This window comes from Trachemys scripta, chromosome 10, assembly GCF_013100865.1.
Source record: "Trachemys scripta elegans isolate TJP31775 chromosome 10, CAS_Tse_1.0, whole genome shotgun sequence".
Classification (NCBI taxonomy): domain Eukaryota; kingdom Metazoa; phylum Chordata; order Testudines; family Emydidae; genus Trachemys; species Trachemys scripta.
Window position 1 is genome coordinate 11,197,074 of NC_048307.1, and position 20,608 is coordinate 11,217,681.

At 45.9% G+C, this 20,608-nt stretch overlaps 2 protein-coding genes across 4 annotated transcripts in view; both read left to right on the top strand.

Annotated features, from left to right (window-relative positions):
• The first annotated feature begins 2 nt into the window (after positions 1 to 2).
• Positions 3 to 5,468, top strand: MRM2 (mitochondrial rRNA methyltransferase 2). Of its 2 annotated transcripts, none has more exons than XM_034782944.1 (3): positions 3 to 119; positions 2,152 to 2,441; positions 4,685 to 5,468. In XM_034782944.1, exons 1-3 carry the CDS (start codon positions 112 to 114, stop codon positions 5,125 to 5,127), a joined length of 741 nt encoding a protein of 246 aa, XP_034638835.1. In that variant the 5' UTR covers positions 3 to 111; the 3' UTR covers positions 5,128 to 5,468. The 2 variants fall into 2 exon arrangements, with proteins under 2 accessions (XP_034638835.1, XP_034638834.1); XM_034782943.1 differs by lacking the exon at positions 3 to 119 and adding an exon at positions 515 to 1,277.
• A 2,111-nt stretch (positions 5,469 to 7,579) lies between these two features.
• Positions 7,580 to 20,608, top strand: part of MAD1L1 (mitotic arrest deficient 1 like 1) — a 528,574-nt gene continuing 515,545 nt past the window's right edge. Inside the window, exons 1-8 of one of the 2 annotated variants that reach the window (XM_034784297.1) lie at positions 7,580 to 7,656; positions 9,790 to 9,952; positions 11,405 to 11,545; positions 13,047 to 13,226; positions 14,688 to 14,812; positions 15,540 to 15,621; positions 18,419 to 18,549; positions 20,008 to 20,122. In XM_034784297.1, the coding sequence (XP_034640188.1) occupies positions 9,803 to 9,952; positions 11,405 to 11,545; positions 13,047 to 13,226; positions 14,688 to 14,812; positions 15,540 to 15,621; positions 18,419 to 18,549; positions 20,008 to 20,122 (924 nt within the window). In that variant the 5' untranslated portion in view covers positions 7,580 to 7,656; positions 9,790 to 9,802. The remainder of the gene's footprint in view (positions 7,657 to 9,789; positions 9,953 to 11,404; positions 11,546 to 13,046; positions 13,227 to 14,687; positions 14,813 to 15,539; positions 15,622 to 18,418; positions 18,550 to 20,007; positions 20,123 to 20,608) is intronic. The other variant, XM_034784298.1, reaches the window with a different exon arrangement.

Consider the following 20,608-nt stretch of genomic DNA (forward strand, 5'->3'; position numbering starts at 1 on the left):
GGCGCGGCGCCGAGCCGGAACCCGCGGCGCAGAGCGTGTTTCTGGGCGGGGAGGCCTCGGAGGAGACACTGGGCGCGGGGCAGCGGGCGCCCTTCGCGGTGGGCCGGAGCCATGAGCCAGTGAGCGGGCCCGGTGCGGGGCTCTGGTGCTACTCCCCGGGGTGTGGGGGGGGGGATCGGGGAGCTCAGCCCTGGGGTCCCTGCGCGGTTTGATCGCTTTGTTCTTCCCGCGTTAGGCGGGAGGTGTGAGTGGGCGGGCAGGGGGCCCAGCGGGGAGCAGGGAATTGGATCCAGTGACAGCCCGGTCCAGAGACACTAGCCACGGTACCGTCCCCTAGAGAGAGGGGTTTGAGGGCGGTCTCTGCTGCTGCTCACAGGGTGCTCCCTGTCGCCGTGGTGCATTGCAGGGGGGCGGGGTGTGACTCCCCAGTGCTAGAATAAGACTTCATCCCATATCCCTTGTTCTGTTCTTCGCTTTTTCCCATTGAGCCCCTATTTGGGTCTGGAAGATCTGTGTGTGTGTGCGTGCAAACACCCTTTCCTCAAGGCCTGTCGCATCAAATAGGGCAGGGGTACCACTTGTGTTGCTTTAAAGGGGAAAAACTTCAGACTTGTTAATATTTGAAATCTAGAAATAGGAACAGTTGGGGAGAAAAAAGGCGGGGAGTCATTGTTGAACTTACTCAATGAACTCCGTTTGAAATCTCTGGAACTGAAAGAAATTTTTGGTAGCTATGCAGAGGATTAACCATTGTATGCTAAAACAATTCTGACTGTCCCAAATGGGGAAATCAGTATGTTATGGGGATGAAATTCTACCACATGAGTCTGACACTGTGATGTTGAGCTGATATATTCCTTTGCAGCATCCTTGCATACCATGTGACAATGGGTCTTGGCCCCTGAATAATGTGATACAATGTGCCAATGCTACACAGGCCCAAAGCTGATATTGGAATTTGTGATTGTCTCAAAAGCAGCACTTATATGTGGGGTTACCCAATCAGAAAATCTAATCCACTATTTGTGGGGCTATTACCCTGTCTCTGGGTCCTTATGTCACATGCAGATTTCTGTTACTTGGTACATATAACTTTTAACAGTGAGGGTGATTTTACCATTGGAACAACTTACAGAGGGATGTGGTAGATTCTCCATCACTTGAAGATTTAAAACAAGATGGAATAGCTTTCTAAAAACCTGCTGTACCTCAGACACAAGATAAGGGTTGGATGCAGGAATTACTGGGTGAAATTCTATGGTCTTGTTATGCAGGAGGTGAGATTAGATAATCATAATGGGTGGTCCCTTCTGGCCTTGAAATCTATGAATCAATGTTTTTAAAACTGCTGTTATTGGGAAAGATGAAGGAGAATTTAGACTAAATTTATTAGTGGGGGAAAATGGGACTTTTGGAGGAGTAATGTTAACTAACCTTCTTTCTTAGTGAATTTAACGTTGGGGTGAAGTTCTTTAATGACAGTTCTGGTGACTGAATGCCTCTCTATATTCACAGAACAGCTACAACATGGTGTCCTTTCACTATGTTTAAAGAACTATTTTTAGGTGAAAGAAGGGCATCCAGATTCATTTGTTTCACAGTACCTTTGCCACTGCCAACAAAGGTGCTCCCTGTGCTAACAGTGATGGGGCATGTGTTGCAATAGGTGAACACCTATTCCCTAGAAACTGGACCAAGAAGAACCATTTAGCTTCACATGTGACCGTCTCACAGCAATCCGACGGCCTGGTATTCAATAATATCGATCTTGCAGCGTTGTTTCAAGGACTGGATAATGTTGGTACTGTTCTTAAGATACGAAAATCTCACTGTAAATGCTGAGCTCTTTGGGGGGACCATCCTTTTGTTTTGTGTTTGTACAGGGCTGATGCAGAATAGAATCCTGGTCCATAATTGAGACTCTTGGATGCTACTACAATGCAAATAAAAAATAATTATAATTAACAACTGCAGGTGCCCAATAGTCTCTAAAATGAGTCAGTAAATTTCAGGAGTCGCATCTGTAGAAGAGCTTACTGATAGATTGAAAGGAATGAGGTTAGAATTGGAGTCTGTTACTTTAGAGACATATGGTTGTCAAGTGCACAGTGGTTATGCAGAAACAGATTAACTTACCTTTCTTTTTTATAGTTATCAGAGGTTGGTGAGCACTTCCCTTCAGTGCCAAAGGTTCCACACTGCAGCAGGATGTCTAAAGAGCAAAACTGGGGCAGAGCACCGCTGGCTGGAGCGGCATCTTAAGGATCCATTTGTGAGGGCAACAAAACAACATAATTATCGTTGCCGGAGTGCTTTCAAACTGCTGGAGATAGATGACAAACATAAGGTTCTTCGTCCAGGGCTCTCTGTGATAGACTGCGGGGCAGCTCCTGGAGCTTGGAGTCAGGTTGCGGTACAGCGAGTCAATGCTTTGGGCACTGGTGAGTGCACACGCTTAGCACCCAGAAGAACTAGACAATGCTGACTCAACCTGAGGAGTGTCTTCTGCTCTACTAATAGATTTAGCTGTGCTGCAGACAGCTGAATGTGGGTGTGTGCTTGTATTCAGCACAGTCATTAATACTTTAAACTTTATACAGCTATGTGGGGCTTTTTGTAACCATGATGGTAATAAAGAGGAGCAATTCCTAAGGGGTGGAGAAGCCATCTTTAGGGAGTACCCAGCATTTTTCAAATGCAGCTACCTGGGCTTTTCTTGCGACCACTGCCTCCTGGGCAGTGATGGGGATGGCAGGAGGGTAAAGCAGCAGTCCCTCCAGCGGGACTGCCAGCAGTGGTTGGGCCCTGCTCCCCTCTGGAGACACACAAGCTGGAGGAGCAGGCACCTAGTTCCCACCTTCCCGGTGGCAGTGAGGTCCGGCTTCAGCCCTGGAGTGGCAGGTGGCAGGCTCCAGCCACGGGGCTTCGAGCTTCGTTCCCCGGCCAGGTGGTGGTGGGCTCTACCCCTGAGTTCACCCCCCATCACCCTGGCCTCCTCTGCCTTCCCCCAGTGCCCCTCTGCCTCCAAACCCACCACCCCCTCTAGGGCTTGCCGGGCGGCTGAGTAAGTCTGCTGTGAAAAGTGATATTTGTGTGTTTGTTAATATCACTTTTCACAGACTTAATCTCTAGCAAGTCTCCTTTAATAATAATAATAATAATAATAATTAATAATAATTAATTAAAAAAAAAACCCAAAAAGCAAAAGAAACAGCAAGAAAAAAGACAAGAATGTGCAAAGCACGTTATTTGTGTTTCTGTTTTGGTTAGGTCCAGTAAAGAATAGAGACAACTGTAGGTTATTTTTATTATTGAGTTTGCAAAAAAAATCCTACATAAATTTACAATGATTTGGACACGTATATGCATATATCCTATTTTCCTCTTTACCCTGGGGAGTGGTCAACCCCCCTTCTGCCCCAGGCCTGCCCCCACTCCACATCTTCTCCCAAGCCCCCACTCTGCCCCAGGTCCCGACTCAACTCCACCCAAAGGCCCTGTCCTGCCCCTGCTCTGCCCCCAGCCAGGCCCACACTCCACCCCTTACCCCAAGGCCTCATCCCTGTCCCATCTTACTCTGCCACCGCCCCACCTCTTCCCGCCCCCTCCCCTGAGTATGCCCCATCCCTGCTTCTCCCCTCCCTCCCAGCGCTTCCTGCGCGCTGTGGATCAGCTGATTGTGGCGGGCCAGGAGGCGCTGGGAGGGAGGGGGAGGAGTTGATCAGTGGGGCTGCCTGCAGGCGGGTGGGAGGCCCTCTGCGGGGGTTTGGCTGCTGGTCGGTGCTAATCATCTGCTAATTTTTTTCCGTGGGTGCTCCGGGGCTGGAGTTGGTGCCAATGCGTATATGAGCATATTTATTTGTTTTTTCTAAAGTTAATTAAGTATTTTAGGAAAAACTGTCAGAGCAGCCACCAGCAAGAGTTGGTGGCCACACTGTGAGGCCACCAAAAATGTGTTGTGAGAACCCAGGAGATAGCTGATCTATTGTAGAAGTGGGTAAAGCTCTTACATTGAGCTACTCTATGGGGTATTATAGAGGGTTGGGCATAGGGGAAGAGGGGGTCTGTCCCCATCTCTGCCACTAGCTTAGGATATGTCTATGCTAGAAACATGCTGTACTATAGATACTTACTACAGTGATGGAAGAGGTTGCTCCATCGCTGTAGTAAATCCACTTCTCTGAGACCAGCCCTTAGTGGGTAACCTTAGGCAAGAAGCTTAGCTTTTCTGTATCTTAATTTCCCTTTCTATAAACATGGTGGTAACATTGACCTCCTAGAGGTGTTGTGTTTTAATTCATTAATGTTTGTAAGGTACTGTATAACAGGGCAAGAACTGTTGTTATTGGCTGACTCCAGCACAGTCTCACTGTTGACACACTGGGTAGAGATGGATGAAGAGGCTTTCTGGACTTCGATCTTTAAAGAAAGCTTGCTTTTATTTTTATTTTTTTTTAAATTTGCTAAAAATAACTAGGGTGAGATGAACATAATAAATGAGCATTCTGGTTATAGGAGGACTAGACGGCACTTTGTCAGTGTGGTGTAGGTTTGTATATTGAACTCTGGGGAAACTCACAAATATGACTTGTATTGTTAGCAGCTCTTGTATTAAGAGTGATTAATTTGGAGGTAAGGAGGTGTCTTGCATCTTCCATTCTTGTATTAACTCTTTGTTTCCTAGATCCTAACGCCCCTGTTGGTTTTGTCCTTGGAGTTGACCTTCTTCATATTTCCCCTCTGGAAGGAGCAGTCTTCCTTCCCAATGCTGATATTACAGATCCAGTCACGCTTAAGAAGATCCAGGAGCTGCTTCCTACAGAGAGGGCAGACGTTATCTTGAGTGACATGGCACCTAATGCCACAGGGATCCGAGAGCTAGATCATCAGAAGTTGATTAACTTGTGCTTGACCCTTTTGGATCTGTCCCAAAGTATCTTGCGGCCAAGGGGAACCATCCTCTGTAAATTCTGGGATGGACGGGAAGCCCATCTTCTCCAAAACAGACTAATGGAGCACTTCCAAGATGTGCGAACTATAAAGCCTCAGTCCAGCCGGAAAGAGTCAGCAGAGATCTATTACTTGGCAAAACTATACAATGATGGAGTGAAACATCAGAAACACTGATGATTGTGTCTGCCATTATTGCAGTGGTTGTCAGTCACTGACTGGATACTTTGATTTGAAGTGTATTTAAAAAAAAAAAAAATTCCAGCATTGAGACTCTGAAATTGAATTGCTTTATTTTTAAGCCTAATTTGGTGAAATCTGTCATTTATATAACACCATAGGTGTTCATCATGGTTTATAGATACAAAATAAAACAAGGTTGTTGCCTCACTGAGTTTATAATCTAATTAGGCAAGTAAGGACATCCAGTCTAACTCCCCACCTGGGAAGAAAGCTCTTGGAAATGTATATAAAACCTGCCTGTGGGGGATGGAAACAAAAATAAAACACTAGTTATAGATTTGTTTACATGTGTATGTTTATTTCAAATTGCTACTCTGCGACTGTAGTCATGCTTTGGACAAAACGTAAGGCAGTTGTCAATCTGAGAGTGAAGAGAAGGGAACTATAAGTCCGTTTTACTTCCTTTGCATTTTTCCTAAAAATTAGTGCAATGTATTAGTGCATTCTTTACCAAATAACCGTATGGGATGAAAATTTCCATGTCAGCCGTCTACGTCAAGCTGAAGTTTTCTGGAAACTTCAGCCAAAATGGTTAAGCTGTTTCTAAGAAAGAGGCTAGGAAAAATGCATGTTTTACCTGTATTAAAAACTTCAGGTGATTTATTCTTTGAGAAGGTCTGTTGTGCCCAGGCTTTGGAGCAGGGCCTTGAAGCTTGGAAGAGGACTGGCCTTTTTGTCATGGATGTGTCTTTTGTTGTCCCCATGACAATCCAACCACACTTAACCAGCTTACAAGCCTCTGAAAAATCAGTTTTTGCATGTGCTCAAGTCGAGTCCTGTTAGAGCTTAGTAGCTACATTCCCCAAAGAGTTTGTTTTCACTTGGCATGCTCCAGCCCTGGGCTGAGCAGGATTTTCCCTGCAATTACCGCTCTAGTCTGCTGAGCCCGAAAGTCATAGAAAGCAAAGTGGTGGAGGCTCTCTCATGCAGCCTCAGGAAAGAGTTGGTCAGTGTCACTTGTGCGCGTAGGGGAAGCATAGCTGGGAATCCCAGTTTAGCAGTGTAAGGAGATTTACAAAGTTCACATTTTAGTTACTGTGATTTATTTTGGATTTCTGTTTTAAACACTTGGTTTGATTAAACTGCACCCTCCCTCGAGAGTGGGATAAGGGCATGAATGGCTGAAGCTAACAGTGGGCATCCTGCTGGAGAGGGGAGACTGGGGTGTGAATTGCTGAGTTTCTCAGCCTTGTAGCCATCGTTTCTAGGCAGAGGGGGCAAAGGTGCAATTGCATACCAAAAAAGAGTGAGGAAGGAAAGTGGGAGTGAGAAATCATGAATTCTTTATCTACTTGCAGAGGGACAGCAACAGGATCTTAAAAAAGGACACAGCTCTTCATTCCCCTCAGGCCTCTTCCTCTTCCAGTGCCAACAGTGCACTTCAGGCATATTCTTCTACTCCTGACAGTACTAATGCTGGTCACTGGTGTGATTCCAAAGCCAATGCAACCATAGTTATATTGCTACTAATGTTTTTAGTCCAGGTTACTCATTTATTTTCCTCATTTTCTAAGCTCTTCATCTCTTCTGGGAAGGAAGCAAAAAACGTGCTCAGTAGAGGACAGAAATGTGATCAGGTCTGGCTGGCCGGAAGTGGGGCCTGTGGGGGTGTATGATCCTAGGAGTCCCTCCTGCTGCTTCTGTCTGTGAAGCAGTGGCAGGGGAAGGTTCTCTGCAGTGTCCTGGTCCAATCTGATAGCAGAACTGCATGGTTCAAAGGAGGGAATACAGGCATTGTTGTCACTGTGGTCAGGAGTTGTGAAGATCTGGGTGGGCCAGGTGGGTTACTCACTCTCCATGTGGCATGGTGGTAGCACAACTCCTGGAGCATGGTGCCTCCTGCCTAGTTGGAGGAGGGATGGTCACTTGTAGTGGGGCCTCATGCCCTTGTAGGTAGGGGGTGTGTGTGTGTTTCCTATTAGAATAACTATTGTTGTTAAACATTTGTATTGCACTAGAACTGAGAGGCCCTAAAAGGAGTCCAGGTCCCAGGGTGCTAGGCACTGTATGCACAGAATGGGAGGAAGTCCCTACCGGGAATAGCTGCTACAGTGTAAACTACCCAAGGAGGGAAGAGAGGAAATATCACACTGAAGCACAGAGTGAGCAAGGTCACGCAGCGAAGCTGAGTCTGGAACACAGGTTTCCCGAACCCCAGGCCAGGGTCTGAATCACAAAATCATCCTTCCACTCCGGAAGAAAGTGGCAGGTCTCCCATATACAACGTTGCTATTACACTCACGGGTTTACTCTACCGCGCTGGAGAAATAGGAATTTCACGTGTGCTCCCAGCATTACGGTAAGAGGAGAACGGAGGCGCTACAGCTAGGATACAAGTATAATCCCAACATTACGGTAAGGGGAGGGGCTGGTCTGGTGGGAGCTGGGCGCGAGTTCTCGCGAGACCTCGGTGGAGGACAAGGAGGGAGATCCAAGCAGGAGCGAGGGAGCCGGCTGTGGCGGGTGAGTGTGAGGGGCCCGCGCTGCGCCCCGCCGGCCTTGCCCCCAGGGTGGTAACTGGACAGGCCGCCTCCTCCCGCTCCGTGGTATCGCGGGGCCCTCTTTCCCACAGACACCCCCCGCCCGGGCATCCGCCCAGCCCCCCCCCCCCCCCCCCCCCCCCCGGGGCAGCAGCGCAGGGCCCCGCCCCCCCCCCCCCCGAACCCCCTCCCCCGGGGCAGCAGCGCAGGGCCCCGCCCCCCGAACCCCATCCCCCGGGGCAGCAGCACAGGGTCACGTTCCCCTCCCCCCCAAACTTCTCTGGGGTAGCAGCAGCAGCACAGGGCCCTGGGTGACATGGAACCAAGCCCCCCAGGGGGGTAGCAGCGCAGGGCCCCACTTCCCCTGACACTGAACCCCTCCCCCCTCCAGGCAGCAGCGCAGGGCCCTGCTTCCCCTGACACTGAATTTCCTCCTCCTCTCTTCCCCGAGGGCAGCAGCGTAGGGTCTGACCCTCCCAACACTGAACCTCCTGAGGCATTAACACAGGACCCTGCTCTCCTGACACTGAACCTCCCTGGGGCAGTAGCACAGGGTCCTGCCACCAATGTGCCCCTCCCCTCAGGGCAACAGCATGTGGGTTTTGGCTCCCTCACTTTTACTGTGGCCGACAATTTTGGTTTTGCAGGTTGTATGTGTAGGGCCCTACCAAATTCACGGTCCATTTTGGTAAATTTCATGTCAGAGGATTTTTAAAATCTGAAATTTCACAATTTCAGATATTTAAATCTGAAATTTCAAATGGTTGTAACTGGGGCTCCTGACCCCAAAAGGGGTTAAATAAATGGAGATATATTTATCTCATAGAACTGGAAGGGACCCCAAAAGGTCATCAGGGTTGTGGGAGGGTTGCAAGGCTATTGTAGAGGGGTTGTGGTATTGCCACTCTTACTTCTGCGCTGCTGCCTGCAGAGATGGGCAGCTGGAGAGTGGCAGCTGCTGGCTGGGAGCCCAGCTCTGAAGGCAGTGCCACTGCCAGCAGCAGTGCAGAAATGAGGGTGTCATGGTATGTTATTGCCACCCTTACTTCTGTGCCGCCACTGGAAGTGGGTCTGACCCGGCCCTGGGAGCGGCCCGTGCCGGGGAAGAGGAAATCCCGTCCCTCCACTGCCGGGGCTAGCAGCTGGAGCAAAGTAGGAGTCTCTGGCCTGGACGCCCCCAGCCCTGCTCCTCCCAAGTGCTTGGGTTTTAAAGGTTGGCTATGGGTGGGTGACCATCACATCTTCCCCCGCCCACGTCACCTACCCATAAGGCCATCCCTGACTCCTGCCAAAAAGTGATGCCTCCCATACCATGCCACCCTCACTTCTGAGTTGCTGCTAGTGGCAGCGCTGCCTTTAGAGCTGGATGCCCAGCCAGCAGCCACTGCTCTGAAGACAGAGCAGAAGTAAGGATGGCAATACCATGACCCCCCTACAACAGCCAGATTTCATGGTTTGTGACTTGTTTTTCATGGCCGTGAATTTGATAGGGCCCTATGTATATGGGAAGAATGTGGAGTCCAGAGCAGGGGTTCTCACAAATTTGTTGGTGGCCTCAGAGTGTGGCCACCAACTCTTGCTGGTGGCTGCTCAGACAAAACTGTCTCTCTGTCCCTGCCTCCCACGGCCCTTCAGAGAGAGCCTCACTCCCACCCCAGGTGGGTCAGGAGCTTACCGGCTGCCTGTAGAGTCCCCGGTTCCCCATACCTGACAGTGAAGGAGTGGAGGAGCTGCCTGGAGGAGCACTCCAGCAACTGAAACCTGTAGCCACCTCCTCTGACAAGAGCTGCCTCCAGCACTGCACACACCATGTCTCCAGAGGCACTGCCTGGGGCCCCCGAGGAGGCTGTGCTGTGCAGGGTACCGGTCCCCGCTGCAGGGAGGAACTGCTGCTTTGCCCCCACAATCTGCTCCCCCCCCAATGCTCTGGAGGCTGTTGTGGCTGAAAAAAAAATCCACTGGTGGCTGCATATGGCCCCGGTGGCCGCATTTGAGAAACGCAGCTCCAGAGTGACTTGAAGAAAGGGGTATGCCTTCCCTGAGTTACAGCAGTGAATAAGACTGGAAGCTGCCCTGGATGTTTCACTTTTGGCTTTGTATGTGTGTGTGTTTACAGCAGAGAGCTCACCATGGAGAACCTGGAGGATAATACAACTGTGTTCTCCACCCTGAGATCTTTCAATAACTTCATTTCTCAGCGTGTGGAGGGGGCATCTGGTCCGGCCACGCCAGGATCATTTCAAAGTACCTTGCATATGCAGTACCAGCAGAGGGTGCAGGTGAGACATCCCTGGCTCACTGACAGCTGTAGTGTCACTACAGTCAAGAGTTTAGATTTCATTTGATCTTACGCATGGAAATGTTTTTTTAGTTAGGAGAGGGGGCTGTCCCTTCTTACATTGCTATCCCTACATTGTCAATGATGGAGATAATTTGCACCCAAAATAAAACTCTTTAATTCCTTTCATTTAAAAAAAAAGGTGAGTTATGGGCCTGACTGTTTATCCTGGTTAATCAAGGGGCTCCCTTGAATTCTTCCCCTTTAAGTTATCTGCAGGCCAACCAGGCATCTGTATTGTGATTTTCCTTCATCCTGCCCCACAATGGAGCTTAACTGATGGCTTGCTTGCAGGGTTGGACAATTTTTCCTGGCTTGCATAGCTCTCTCTTGAAAACATATTTTCAGCTGGGCTAAACTATCTGTGGTGTGTTATGATATTGACTCTGAGGACTGAATTGAGATCACCAAATTCATTCCATTGAGGTCCTTTATCTGGGCCAGAATTGTAGCCCTGGAAGCGTAAATGTCCAATTTACTAAACCAATCTTCATGGATATTAGGGTGATGGCATTTCAGCAATACCTAAGATATCTTAGACAAATCTCCCTTAAAGTTCTTGTGTTCTGTAGCTTTGTTTTGGATCTCTAGTTATGTCTCTGAGTGTACAGTAAGAGTTTGCCATGTTTATTTTAATTTCCATTGCATTTAAAGTTCTGACTATAATATTTTAATCTCCTTACTCTTTTTTTGTGTGACACATCGCTGATTGTGGAGTCTTTAATGAATGTGTGTTGAGGTCTGGGATTCTGATTGTCTTTATGAAACATGAATATTTCCTCCATGTTCAAAGTGCTCTGTTGATTCCTTCAGTGCTCCTAGATTACACAGGAGTACCGGCAGTAGTTTTACACAAAAAATACATTCATGTAAATAAAAATTAGATTGTACCTTGTATGTCTAATTGCAGTGGGGAAAAACCTGCTACTTTGCTCAGCACTTAGTTTCACAGATGTAAGTATGGGGCCTGATCTCTGACCCTTGACTAGCTCCTGTTTCTTCTTCTTTGAGAAGGCCAAAGAAATCTGTAATAGGAGTCTTTTTAGTTTTGTATGTGGTAAGTGTATTCTAGAAGGGAGCTTCTGTAATGATTGGTGTGGGAAATTTGGAGTCAAGTTCCCAAAATTCACCCACACTCCCATTTTTAGCTATCACTGAGTCACTGTACGACCTTGGGCATGTCACTTAACTCTTGGTCCTCAGTTTCCCCATCTGCTAAATGGAGGTATGATGATACTTACCTACCCCATATAGGACATGATGGGCTAAATATATCCAGGTTTGTAGAGTAATTTGAAAGCCAAAGTTGGAGGGCATTGTAGAAAGGCAAAATATTATTGCTTTTCTCCTGATTGTGTGTTTTTATGTCTCTCTTCATGTGGAAACTGATCAGCTGGAGGAAGAAGCTGGGCAAATCCGTTCCAAATCTCAGCTCCTGCAAGTGGAACGGGAGAAGATGCAGATGGAACTGAGCCACAAAAGAGCTCGCATTGAGCTGGAGAAGGCAGCTAATACTAATGCTAGGAGCTACGAGGTAGGTATGGCATTCATGCTATCTGACAGCCAAGGCTCCAGTCAGAGCATCTTGAGATCATTAAAAGTTTGTTGCATGGCTGACAAATAGTCTGATACTGATCTGACCACCGGATATTCTATAAATGTATTTATTTAGCACTCTGTTGCTCATCAGTATAAAACAAAAGGAGATTCAGGTCTGCTGCATTAAACCTTGTTTCTTCCAGAAGCGTTTAAACTTCATTTGGCACAATTGCAAACATTTGGTATGTTTGACTGTAATGAACTGGAATGATAGCAACACCTGTCATGCAACTGCCATACAAGAGAAGCTGCATTGATAAGACGCTGAGCTCTAGTCAGCGACTATTAGCTTCGTTGCTTTCTGGTTGTGTGCCCAAATGTGTTGGCTTAGCTATGTTGCTAAAATAAGCAGCAGAGTTTGTGGGCTTTGTCATCCTATAAAGCTCTTAGCATCACTCCAAAGTTCAGCTGCTTTAAAAAAAAAAAAAAAAAATAAAAAATCAATCCAACAAAATATTATAAGGATGCTTGGAGACAGATTTACTCTGTAGCTGTGAAATGGTGGGTCACTGAGTAAATTCCTGGTTCTGCCTCAAGTCAGGTGATCTTGCGATTAAGCCAAGAACAGTTCAAACCTGAATCTAGCTGAGTCAGTCACAGAAACCCTTAAAATACTGGTACAAAAAGGGAGCATCACTAATCCAGCAGTGTGGTAATTACCCTGCTCAAATTCAGTGCTTCACGAGTCATGTGGATAAAGGTTTCAGGAACCTTGCATTGCTTTGCATAATCCTTGCTTAGTATGTAAATCTGTGGCCCGATTTGCTTTGATTAGCAGAGCAATTTGCTTTACATTTTTCAATAAGTGCTAATCAATTTGAGTTAGAAATGAACTTGAAATGGCATGTGAAATGCTGTCAGAGTGCCAATAAAATAAATAAATCTAGCTGAAAAAAAAAAAAAAAACAACTAAATCTGCCCCCATATGTTTTGTTGCACTGGTGGTTTATACTGTATGTTTAAAGTTGACTTATTTAAGTTTTTAAAATATTTTAGACTTAAAATGCTCTAATGCAAATAGAAATTTCACAGAGAAACTTGTCTTGTTACTCCAGATATTAAGGTCCCAGGCTCAGTGAAATAAACTTGTTGTGCAAGGATAATTGATGTATCCAGGGTTTTCATGTTTGAGCCTATGTAAATTACTCTGTACAAACTACGAAGCCAACTCTGTGTGCTAAGGTCCAAACATCAGTTCAAGAAGTGCTTGGAATTTGTGTAGTAATTTTCTGGCTTTGTTACCCTGTGTTTCATTCCCCTGTCATTGAGAAGCTTTGCTAGTGAGGGGGGTTAAAGAGTTTGGCTCTGAAAAGCATTGGTTGGTGGGGTTGCCTGTGGGACTATAGTGAGGAAGGGGGCAAAGAGGAAAGGACAATGCCTTCACCGTTATGGTTCTTTCTTCTTTATGAAGTCCCTTTACATTTTCCCTTCCCTAGCGAGAGGCTGACCGTAACCAGGAGCTCCTCACACGTATAAAGCACTATCAGGAAAAGGAAGTGGAGGCTGAGGCTAAGCTGAAGGAACAAATGGAGATGAATAAAACCTATAAGAAGAGCATGGAGACTGTGAGCAAGAAGCTGCAGGAGAAGGAGAGCAAACTGGCTGAAGCTAATGAAGTAAGAGGATAGCAATTTCTTATTTCACCCAGTGCTCTAGGTGACTTTGAGGGTCATGTGGAATCGGAGCAATTCACTCTTGTTACAATAATTAAACAAACACAGATGAGTTATGTTCCCTACTCCAAAGAGCTTACAGTCTAAACAGGACAGGAAACGGGATAACAGTTTGGGAGAGGTGAATATGGGGAATATGAGACGACATTGCTTGGAGAAGTGGATTTGGAGGAGAAAAACAGTTGCAGGGCAAGGACATGGAGAGTGTTCTGGGCATGGGGAAAATCAGGATAGAAGTCATGAAGTGGAGAGCGCGGGAAAGCAATGAAGGGAGTGATAAGATGAGAGGGAGTGAAGGAAACGAGCAGGAGAGTTGGAGGACCTGAGATTTAGGTCGGACCAAACTACCAAGAGGGGACATCTTCCAAATATGTCCTAAATGGCAACTTCCTTTTCTAGCATTTGTTAGCTAAGCACCCAAAACTTAGGGACCATGAGGAGGAGTTCAAATGAGTAGATTTAACTTACCAGTTGGAATTTGTGGCAATAAAAGTATGAAGACACTGTTGGAGGTTGGAAGAAAAACTAAACCAATAATTTGGAGTCCCTGCAACTGATCTATTTCCTTGCCACTTTTATCCCCACATCCCTCAAATTTGCGTCAGGGATCTTGTCTCTTTAATGCATCTAACGCATTTTGGGTGCAATCCGATATGTTTCAGAATGCTAAAGGTGGGAGTGAGACATGAGGGTCAGGTGAATAATGGTTATTCGAGCCAATGTGGCTTATTCTTCAACTTTGTGAAGTTCCTTCCTCTGCTTTGCTGTCTATATTTGCTATATAAGGTTCGTCAGTCAACTAGTTTATTTCGGACTTGGCAGTACTGATGATTGTCCCTCTGTGTGTGTATTTTGAGTGGGTCTGAGAGAGTGAGAGCTGAGCCTAGTAGCTTAGTAAAGGAGTAATGGCAAATGCTGCTGTGAATACTGTCTTAGCCATATCTGTTCCTTGTGCCAATCACCATGGTAGCTAGACCTCTACTGAGGACTTGTCTCTGCCATTACTTGGCTGGTTGAAAATTTTTGGGTCTCTGTTTTGAAACCCCTCTGCTTAGGAGCATGTGGATGAGGTGATGGTGGGATAATTGTCAACTGTAAGACAGATCCTCTTGTGAGCACAGGTTCTGGCTTTGAGGGTTTATTTTTTGCGTACCAGTTTGAGGTCATACACTTAATGAATAATGGAAATGTCAATTTGGGTGGCAGATGAAAGAGAGCAAAGAATTTTCTTTGACTTTGTTCTGAGGTGGGTTTGCAGGTCTTACTGTGAATTATTTCTAGATTCAGTGTTTCACATTAGTTAGTTGTTTGATCTCAGCAGTTTGCGTTCCATAATGTTCAGCCTGGAGGGCCACTGGTCTATTTGTGTGTTGTTTATTCTTCCCCATCTTTCTGTGAATCCAGATGATCAGCGTATTGAAGGGGAAAATATCTGAGTTGCAGTGGAGTTTAATGAATCAGGAGATGCAAATGACAAGCCAGGAATCTCAGAAGCAGGAGCTGATGGAACAGCTGGATGTGCAACACAAGTGAGTAAGGGATCAACAACTGCCAGGAAAAAACAAACCTTCAGTCTTATGCAGCTGCTGTCATTCAGAAAACGTTCAACAGCTTTTTATTTTTGCTGTTCAAAGGGCTTTTTTGATCTGGATGTGTAGGTTATAAAATTTGCCGAAAACTAGCACTGAGCAGCAATTTAATTCTACCTTAGTAAAAAAAAAAAAAAAAAAAAAATCCAAGCTTAAAGTCTCCCTTACTTTTCATATTCATGTTGATACTTGATTTTGTACTATTTGTAGTTGAGGGGTGATTAGAAGATCTGATGAGGTGTGTGTCTGCCTGCTGCATCCTCCTCTTTCAGCTCCATGTACCAACACTTCTTTTTAGGACCAAGGTTTAAATGACTTTTTCTATTATGTAATGTAATCATGTATTTGTTGGTGTGGGCATGGGGTAACTTGATCGTGAGGATCTCTACGGATATATGGAGTCAGTATTTTTTTTATAAGAATGAATATTTCTGCTTTCCTAAGTAGAGGTAATCTGTCTCCACACTGAATATCTCAGTTGCTCCAGAACCTTAAAGAAAGGTCCTGCTGGGCAGTTCTTGCTTTTACACCACAACTGTCCTTGATCGTGGTGGTAAATGACGCTTGAATAAGTGTGTGCCTCTAATATACTTCTATATCTATAATAGATTGTTCCCATTAAGTGATTCTTGTATGTAAATGAATCTCCTATGTCTGCTTAAAACAGAAAATGTCAGGAGGCCAACCAGCAAATCCAGTTGCTGCAAGGAAGCCAGTCTCTGTTGGCAGAACACGAGCAGAAAATTAAGGTGAGAGTGTGTGAGACCCATGCTGAGTGTCTGCTTTTCATTTTTACATAGGAAAAGTATCTGAAAGAGTTACCCTTACAGTAACTGAGAGCCACTCTGTCATATAAATGGCTTGCCTGTTAGGTGGTGTAGAGCTGAAATTGCCTAAATTCAGATTTCAAGGCACAGAAATTAGAAGAGTGGATTACACAGTCTATAATATTCAGCACTTATACAATAACTCCTCACTTAACGTCATCCCGGTTAAAGTTGTTTTGTTGTTATGTCACTGATCAATTAGAGAACGTGCTTGTTTAAAGTTGCGCAATGCTCCCTTATAGCATTGTCGGTTATTTGGCAGCTGCCTGCTTTATCCACTGCTTGCAGAAAGAGCAGCATGTTGGAGCTAGGTAGTGGAGGTTGGGAGCCAGGGTGGACCGGCATCCCCGCATCAGCTCCCCTAAGTTCTCTGTGTGGCAGCCACCCAGCAGGCTGTCGATTGCCTGGCAGTTCAGCTGTCCCTCCCCCCACTGCCCTGTGCTGCTCCTGCGAGCCTCCTGCTTGCTGTGCAGAGTGGGGGGAAGAGGGGTGCTAATGTCAAGGTGTCCCCCACCCTCTACTCCTGCCCCCCCCATACCCCTTCTCCACAGAGCAGGGGGTACAAGACAGGGCTCAGGATGGAGGAAGCTTGCTGCCAGCAGCTGCTGTCTCAACTTGCTGATCTGCTTAAAAAGGCAGTGTACTTAGAGTGGGGTCAGCTTAAAGGGGCAATGCATGTCTCTTTCTCACACACATGGTGTGTGTGTGTGTCTGTGTCTCTCTCTTACACACCCACACACACTGTGTATCTCTGTCTCTCTCTGCCATGCTGTCTCTCCTACCTCCATTCATGCTGCCTTGTAGAGTGTGAGGCTACATTAACAACAATGTGTTAATCCTTCATGGCTCAGCTGAACGCTAGTTCATCATTTAGCAGCAGGGCCGGCTCTGGCTTTTAGGCCACCCCAAGCAAAAAAAAAAAAAAAAAAAAAACAACGTGGTGGCCAGAACAGCAAAGCAAAAAACCCACCAAAAACCGGCAGTGTGGCCGGAGCCGGGGTGCAGGGGGACTCCCTGCCCTCCAGATGTGCCCCGGCTAGCGGGGGGAGGGGAAGGAGCAGGGGGAGACAGAGAAGGGGGGCGGCCAGGGCTTCAGCAGGGTGCTGCCACGTGGCCCCTCCCGCCGTGCCCCCTGCTGGGAGGGCTCCACACCGCTCTGGTCGGCTGGGAGAGAAGGACGAGGATGCCCTGCTGGGCTTGCTGCAGGGCACTCCCGTCCTCCATGCCGCTGCCCCCTACAGGGCGGCCGGACCGGAACAACAAAACAAAACAACAACAACAAAAAGCGGCCGTGCCGCCCTAGGATTGGGCAGAATGCTGCTTCCTACAAGCTGCCGCCCCAACCACCAGCTTGCTCGGCTGGTGCCTGGAGCCGGCCCTGTTAACAGTAAGACATTCCCATAGAAATATCCCACCCTCTTCCACCCTACGACTTCACCACCTCAACCAAGCTTCACAGTCGTTGTTGTGTACAGTATTAAGTTGTTGTTTAAAACGTATACTGTGTATATCTGTGTGTGTATATAAATAAATAAATATAGTCTTTTGTCTGGTGAAAAAAATTTCCCTGGAACCTAACCTCCCCCACCCCTCATTTACATTAATTCTTATGGGGAAATTGGATTAGTTTAACATTGTTTCGCTTAAAGTAGCATTTTTCAGGAACATAACTACAATGTTAAGCGAGGAGTTACTGTATAACACTCTTTGTCTTTTCTGTATCAGAGAGTCCAACTGGTCAGAAGCTGTACAGATCCCTTCTGTGTAGATAACTGCTTTGCATCCTTATGTAGCAGATTATTTGGATGCAAACTCAACCTGGTCTTGTCTGGTCACTCAGGGCTCTGGCACAAATACTTCTAGACATGTTTGCTTTTTCATGGCAAATGGTGAGCCTTGCAACTCTGAGCTCAGTTCCTGTTCCTGGGGAAATCTTTCCACTGGAGTCAGGGTATCCTTTTTAATATGCGTACAAAGTATAGTTAGCTGCAACACTTTTGATTGCAGGTGGACTTGTTGGGGGAAGTATGGAGATGCTCTCTGTCCTGCCAAACTAACTTCTAGGCCAGTTAGGAGTGATTCTTTTCTGTGGTGATAGAAGGCAGTAGAGAGAGAAACAGATGGAGAGAATTAAACTTGACTTTGAGGGAATGCTGATCGTGGAGTTTCCTTTGGTTGGCATTGAATAGAACAAGATTGAAGAGCAGCAGCATTGCCAATTCTACATAGATGCGTCAAGAGAAACTTCTACAGCAGGCAGAGGGACTGGAAGTGGAGGTGGGGAAAGCGGACAACAAACTGCAGTGCTGCTCTAAATAAACTCTTAGTTTGTTGGAAAAAACAATGTGTAGAGTTATACCAACATGAAGAAGGTGTGGACTGCTTGTTGCCCTCTGTCTCCATTGTGTGTGTATGTTCTGTCCTCTCCTAATAAGTCCATCAGAGTAGTAATTTCTCATATATATTACCTTATGGTAGGTGAGAAGAGCCGACCTTTGGCTTATTACTCCTTGACAAATAGGGAATTGATGTGTAAGAGGGAGGGCAGATGTCCTTTTAAATGTTAACAGAACCCATTGCTGATGTATGTTGGAGTTAATGTAAGGATAGAGAGAAAAGGATTTGGACAGGTTTAGCAGTCCAGTGAAGAGGTAGCTCTGAGCCTTCCTGAGCTAAACTCAGTTGTCGTCTTGTTCTCATATCCTCACTTGCCTTCCAGGATCTGGAACAGAAGCTCTCCCTGCAGGAACAAGATGCTGCAATTGTGAAGAACATGAAAACAGAGCTGGCCCGATTCCCAAAGATGGAGCGGGAACTGCTCCAGCTCAGGGAGGATAATGCCTACTTCAGGTGAGAAGGAAAGATCTGCCTTCAATGTGGGACATATGTCAAAAATGGCTATCTTCTGCTGTGGTCCATCCTCCTATAGCTATCATTTTCTGACTTGGGTGCTTTGCATTATACAGAATGGAAATTTCCAAATAGAATGCTGTGGAAGGAAGGTTAAAGGTCTTCTGTATCTACTGTATATAAGGTTGAGCCAGTGTTGTAATGGTTACTAGTTATTGTGATTTGGAGGGTTCTGGATAATCTCCTTTCGCACAGAGTGAGGGGATCATGAAATGAGGATTGGTCATTTTGGAAGGTGAGACATATTTACCTTCTAGCTTGGATCAAAGGGAAGGTTGTGCATAGTAAAGAGGAGATTGGAGAGGGATCTGATACTAAAGATACTTGCTGATAATAAATCCTTTCTATATGGGATTTGTGATGGGCTATCTCTTCAATCTCACGGCATTTCTAACATGTCTATCCCTGTAATATCTTGGCAAAGATTTTAAATTCTTATTTTGTTACCAGTCAGTCAGCATTTCCACTAATGTTTTGAAGGCATTCTTGTGCCAGTGTATCATTTTGAAAGACTGGCTGCTGAAGTTTATAAATTGCTTGGGTGCTGCCTCTTTTAGAATCTTTTCTGTAGGTTTCCAAAGTACTAATGAATTTTGAAACTCAGTTGTCCTGTGTTATGGAGTAATCTGGCATTACTTTGATATGCTGTTATCATGAGAGAGTTTAGTTTCAATCTCTGTGCAAAGAAATGCACAAAAAGTCTGAAGTACATGAGTATCTGATCTTGCCAGCTTCCCTTTACCACAATTTAGAAGACTGGAGTCTAAGCAGGCTCCTTTGAGTTTGCTCTTGATTCAATGACCATTTATCATTGAAACTTTCCAATTGCCTCTATCCAATCCTCTCTGTGTTTGGAAATGTGAAATGTATCGTAGCAGAGTGGAAACAGAAGCACATTGAAAGTTAGTGGTCTTATTTTTGACATCATTGGACTGACTAATGTACCCGCACAAACCCTATATTAAAATAAACTCTGGGTGAAGAAATCTTCGTATTTATAAACGGACAACAGGCAAGAGACTAACTCTTGCCTGTTTCCCTACTTGCTGAGTTCCAGACCTGCATTCATATTGACTTTGGATCATAATGTCAAGACTGTTGTGTTACTTTAAATTCTGTTTTTGTACAATCGGTAAAGCAGGTATGAAATTTTAATATGTTTGGACATAACTCAGGGCATTTGGGAGTGGGAAAACTCAGCCCAGCGAACGCTGCCTCCTGTGTAACAGTCACTTTGTAGCAAAGGTTATAGAAGGTTACCACTTTGGCTCAGTGTCATAATGGCTTTTTCAATGCCTTACGCTTCCCTGTAATTGTGTGTGTATCCAGGAATTTGCACAAGAGAATTGAGTTGCTTTGGTGGCTTTTTAATGGCTTTGCCCTTTCTCTTTTTCTCAGGGAAATGAAGGAAAACAATGGGTTACTTAGAGAGGAGGTGGAAAGTCTCCAGAAGAAATTGGAGCGCTATGAGAAGGTTCAGGCCGGTCTAGTGACCCTTGAATTGGAGAATGAGGTGAGGAGCCGAGAACACTTGCTGTATACGTAGAATTGGGGCTACTGTTCTTGCTTATGTGGGCTTTTAGGGATCTTTAGTTCCTCCATGCATAGTGAGGGTGTAGACAGTGATTGCTGTGGTTCATGGTTTGTACTGGCCCAACCCCAAGACATAGCCTAAGATGTAGAATACCCATATGAGGGGAGTGTTCGTAGTGAGAGAAAAACAAAAGTCTGTCCATTGTTCATCTTAAAGACTTCTCCAAGTAGCAGCCCATCTTCATTGTGGCATCTCCCTTTCACTTTACTCCACCTGTGAATGCCCTTTTGGTTCCTGTGTGCTTACCAGAGGTGGTGGTATATGACAGACACATAACGGGAGCCTGTTGCATACCCTCAGATCAGTGCTGCTGGTAGAAGGGGCCACGTACAGTCTTGTATCAATACAATTGATTTCTTTGTCTTGCTGTCGCCAGCAGCACCCCTTCCTCCCCACCCTCTGTCA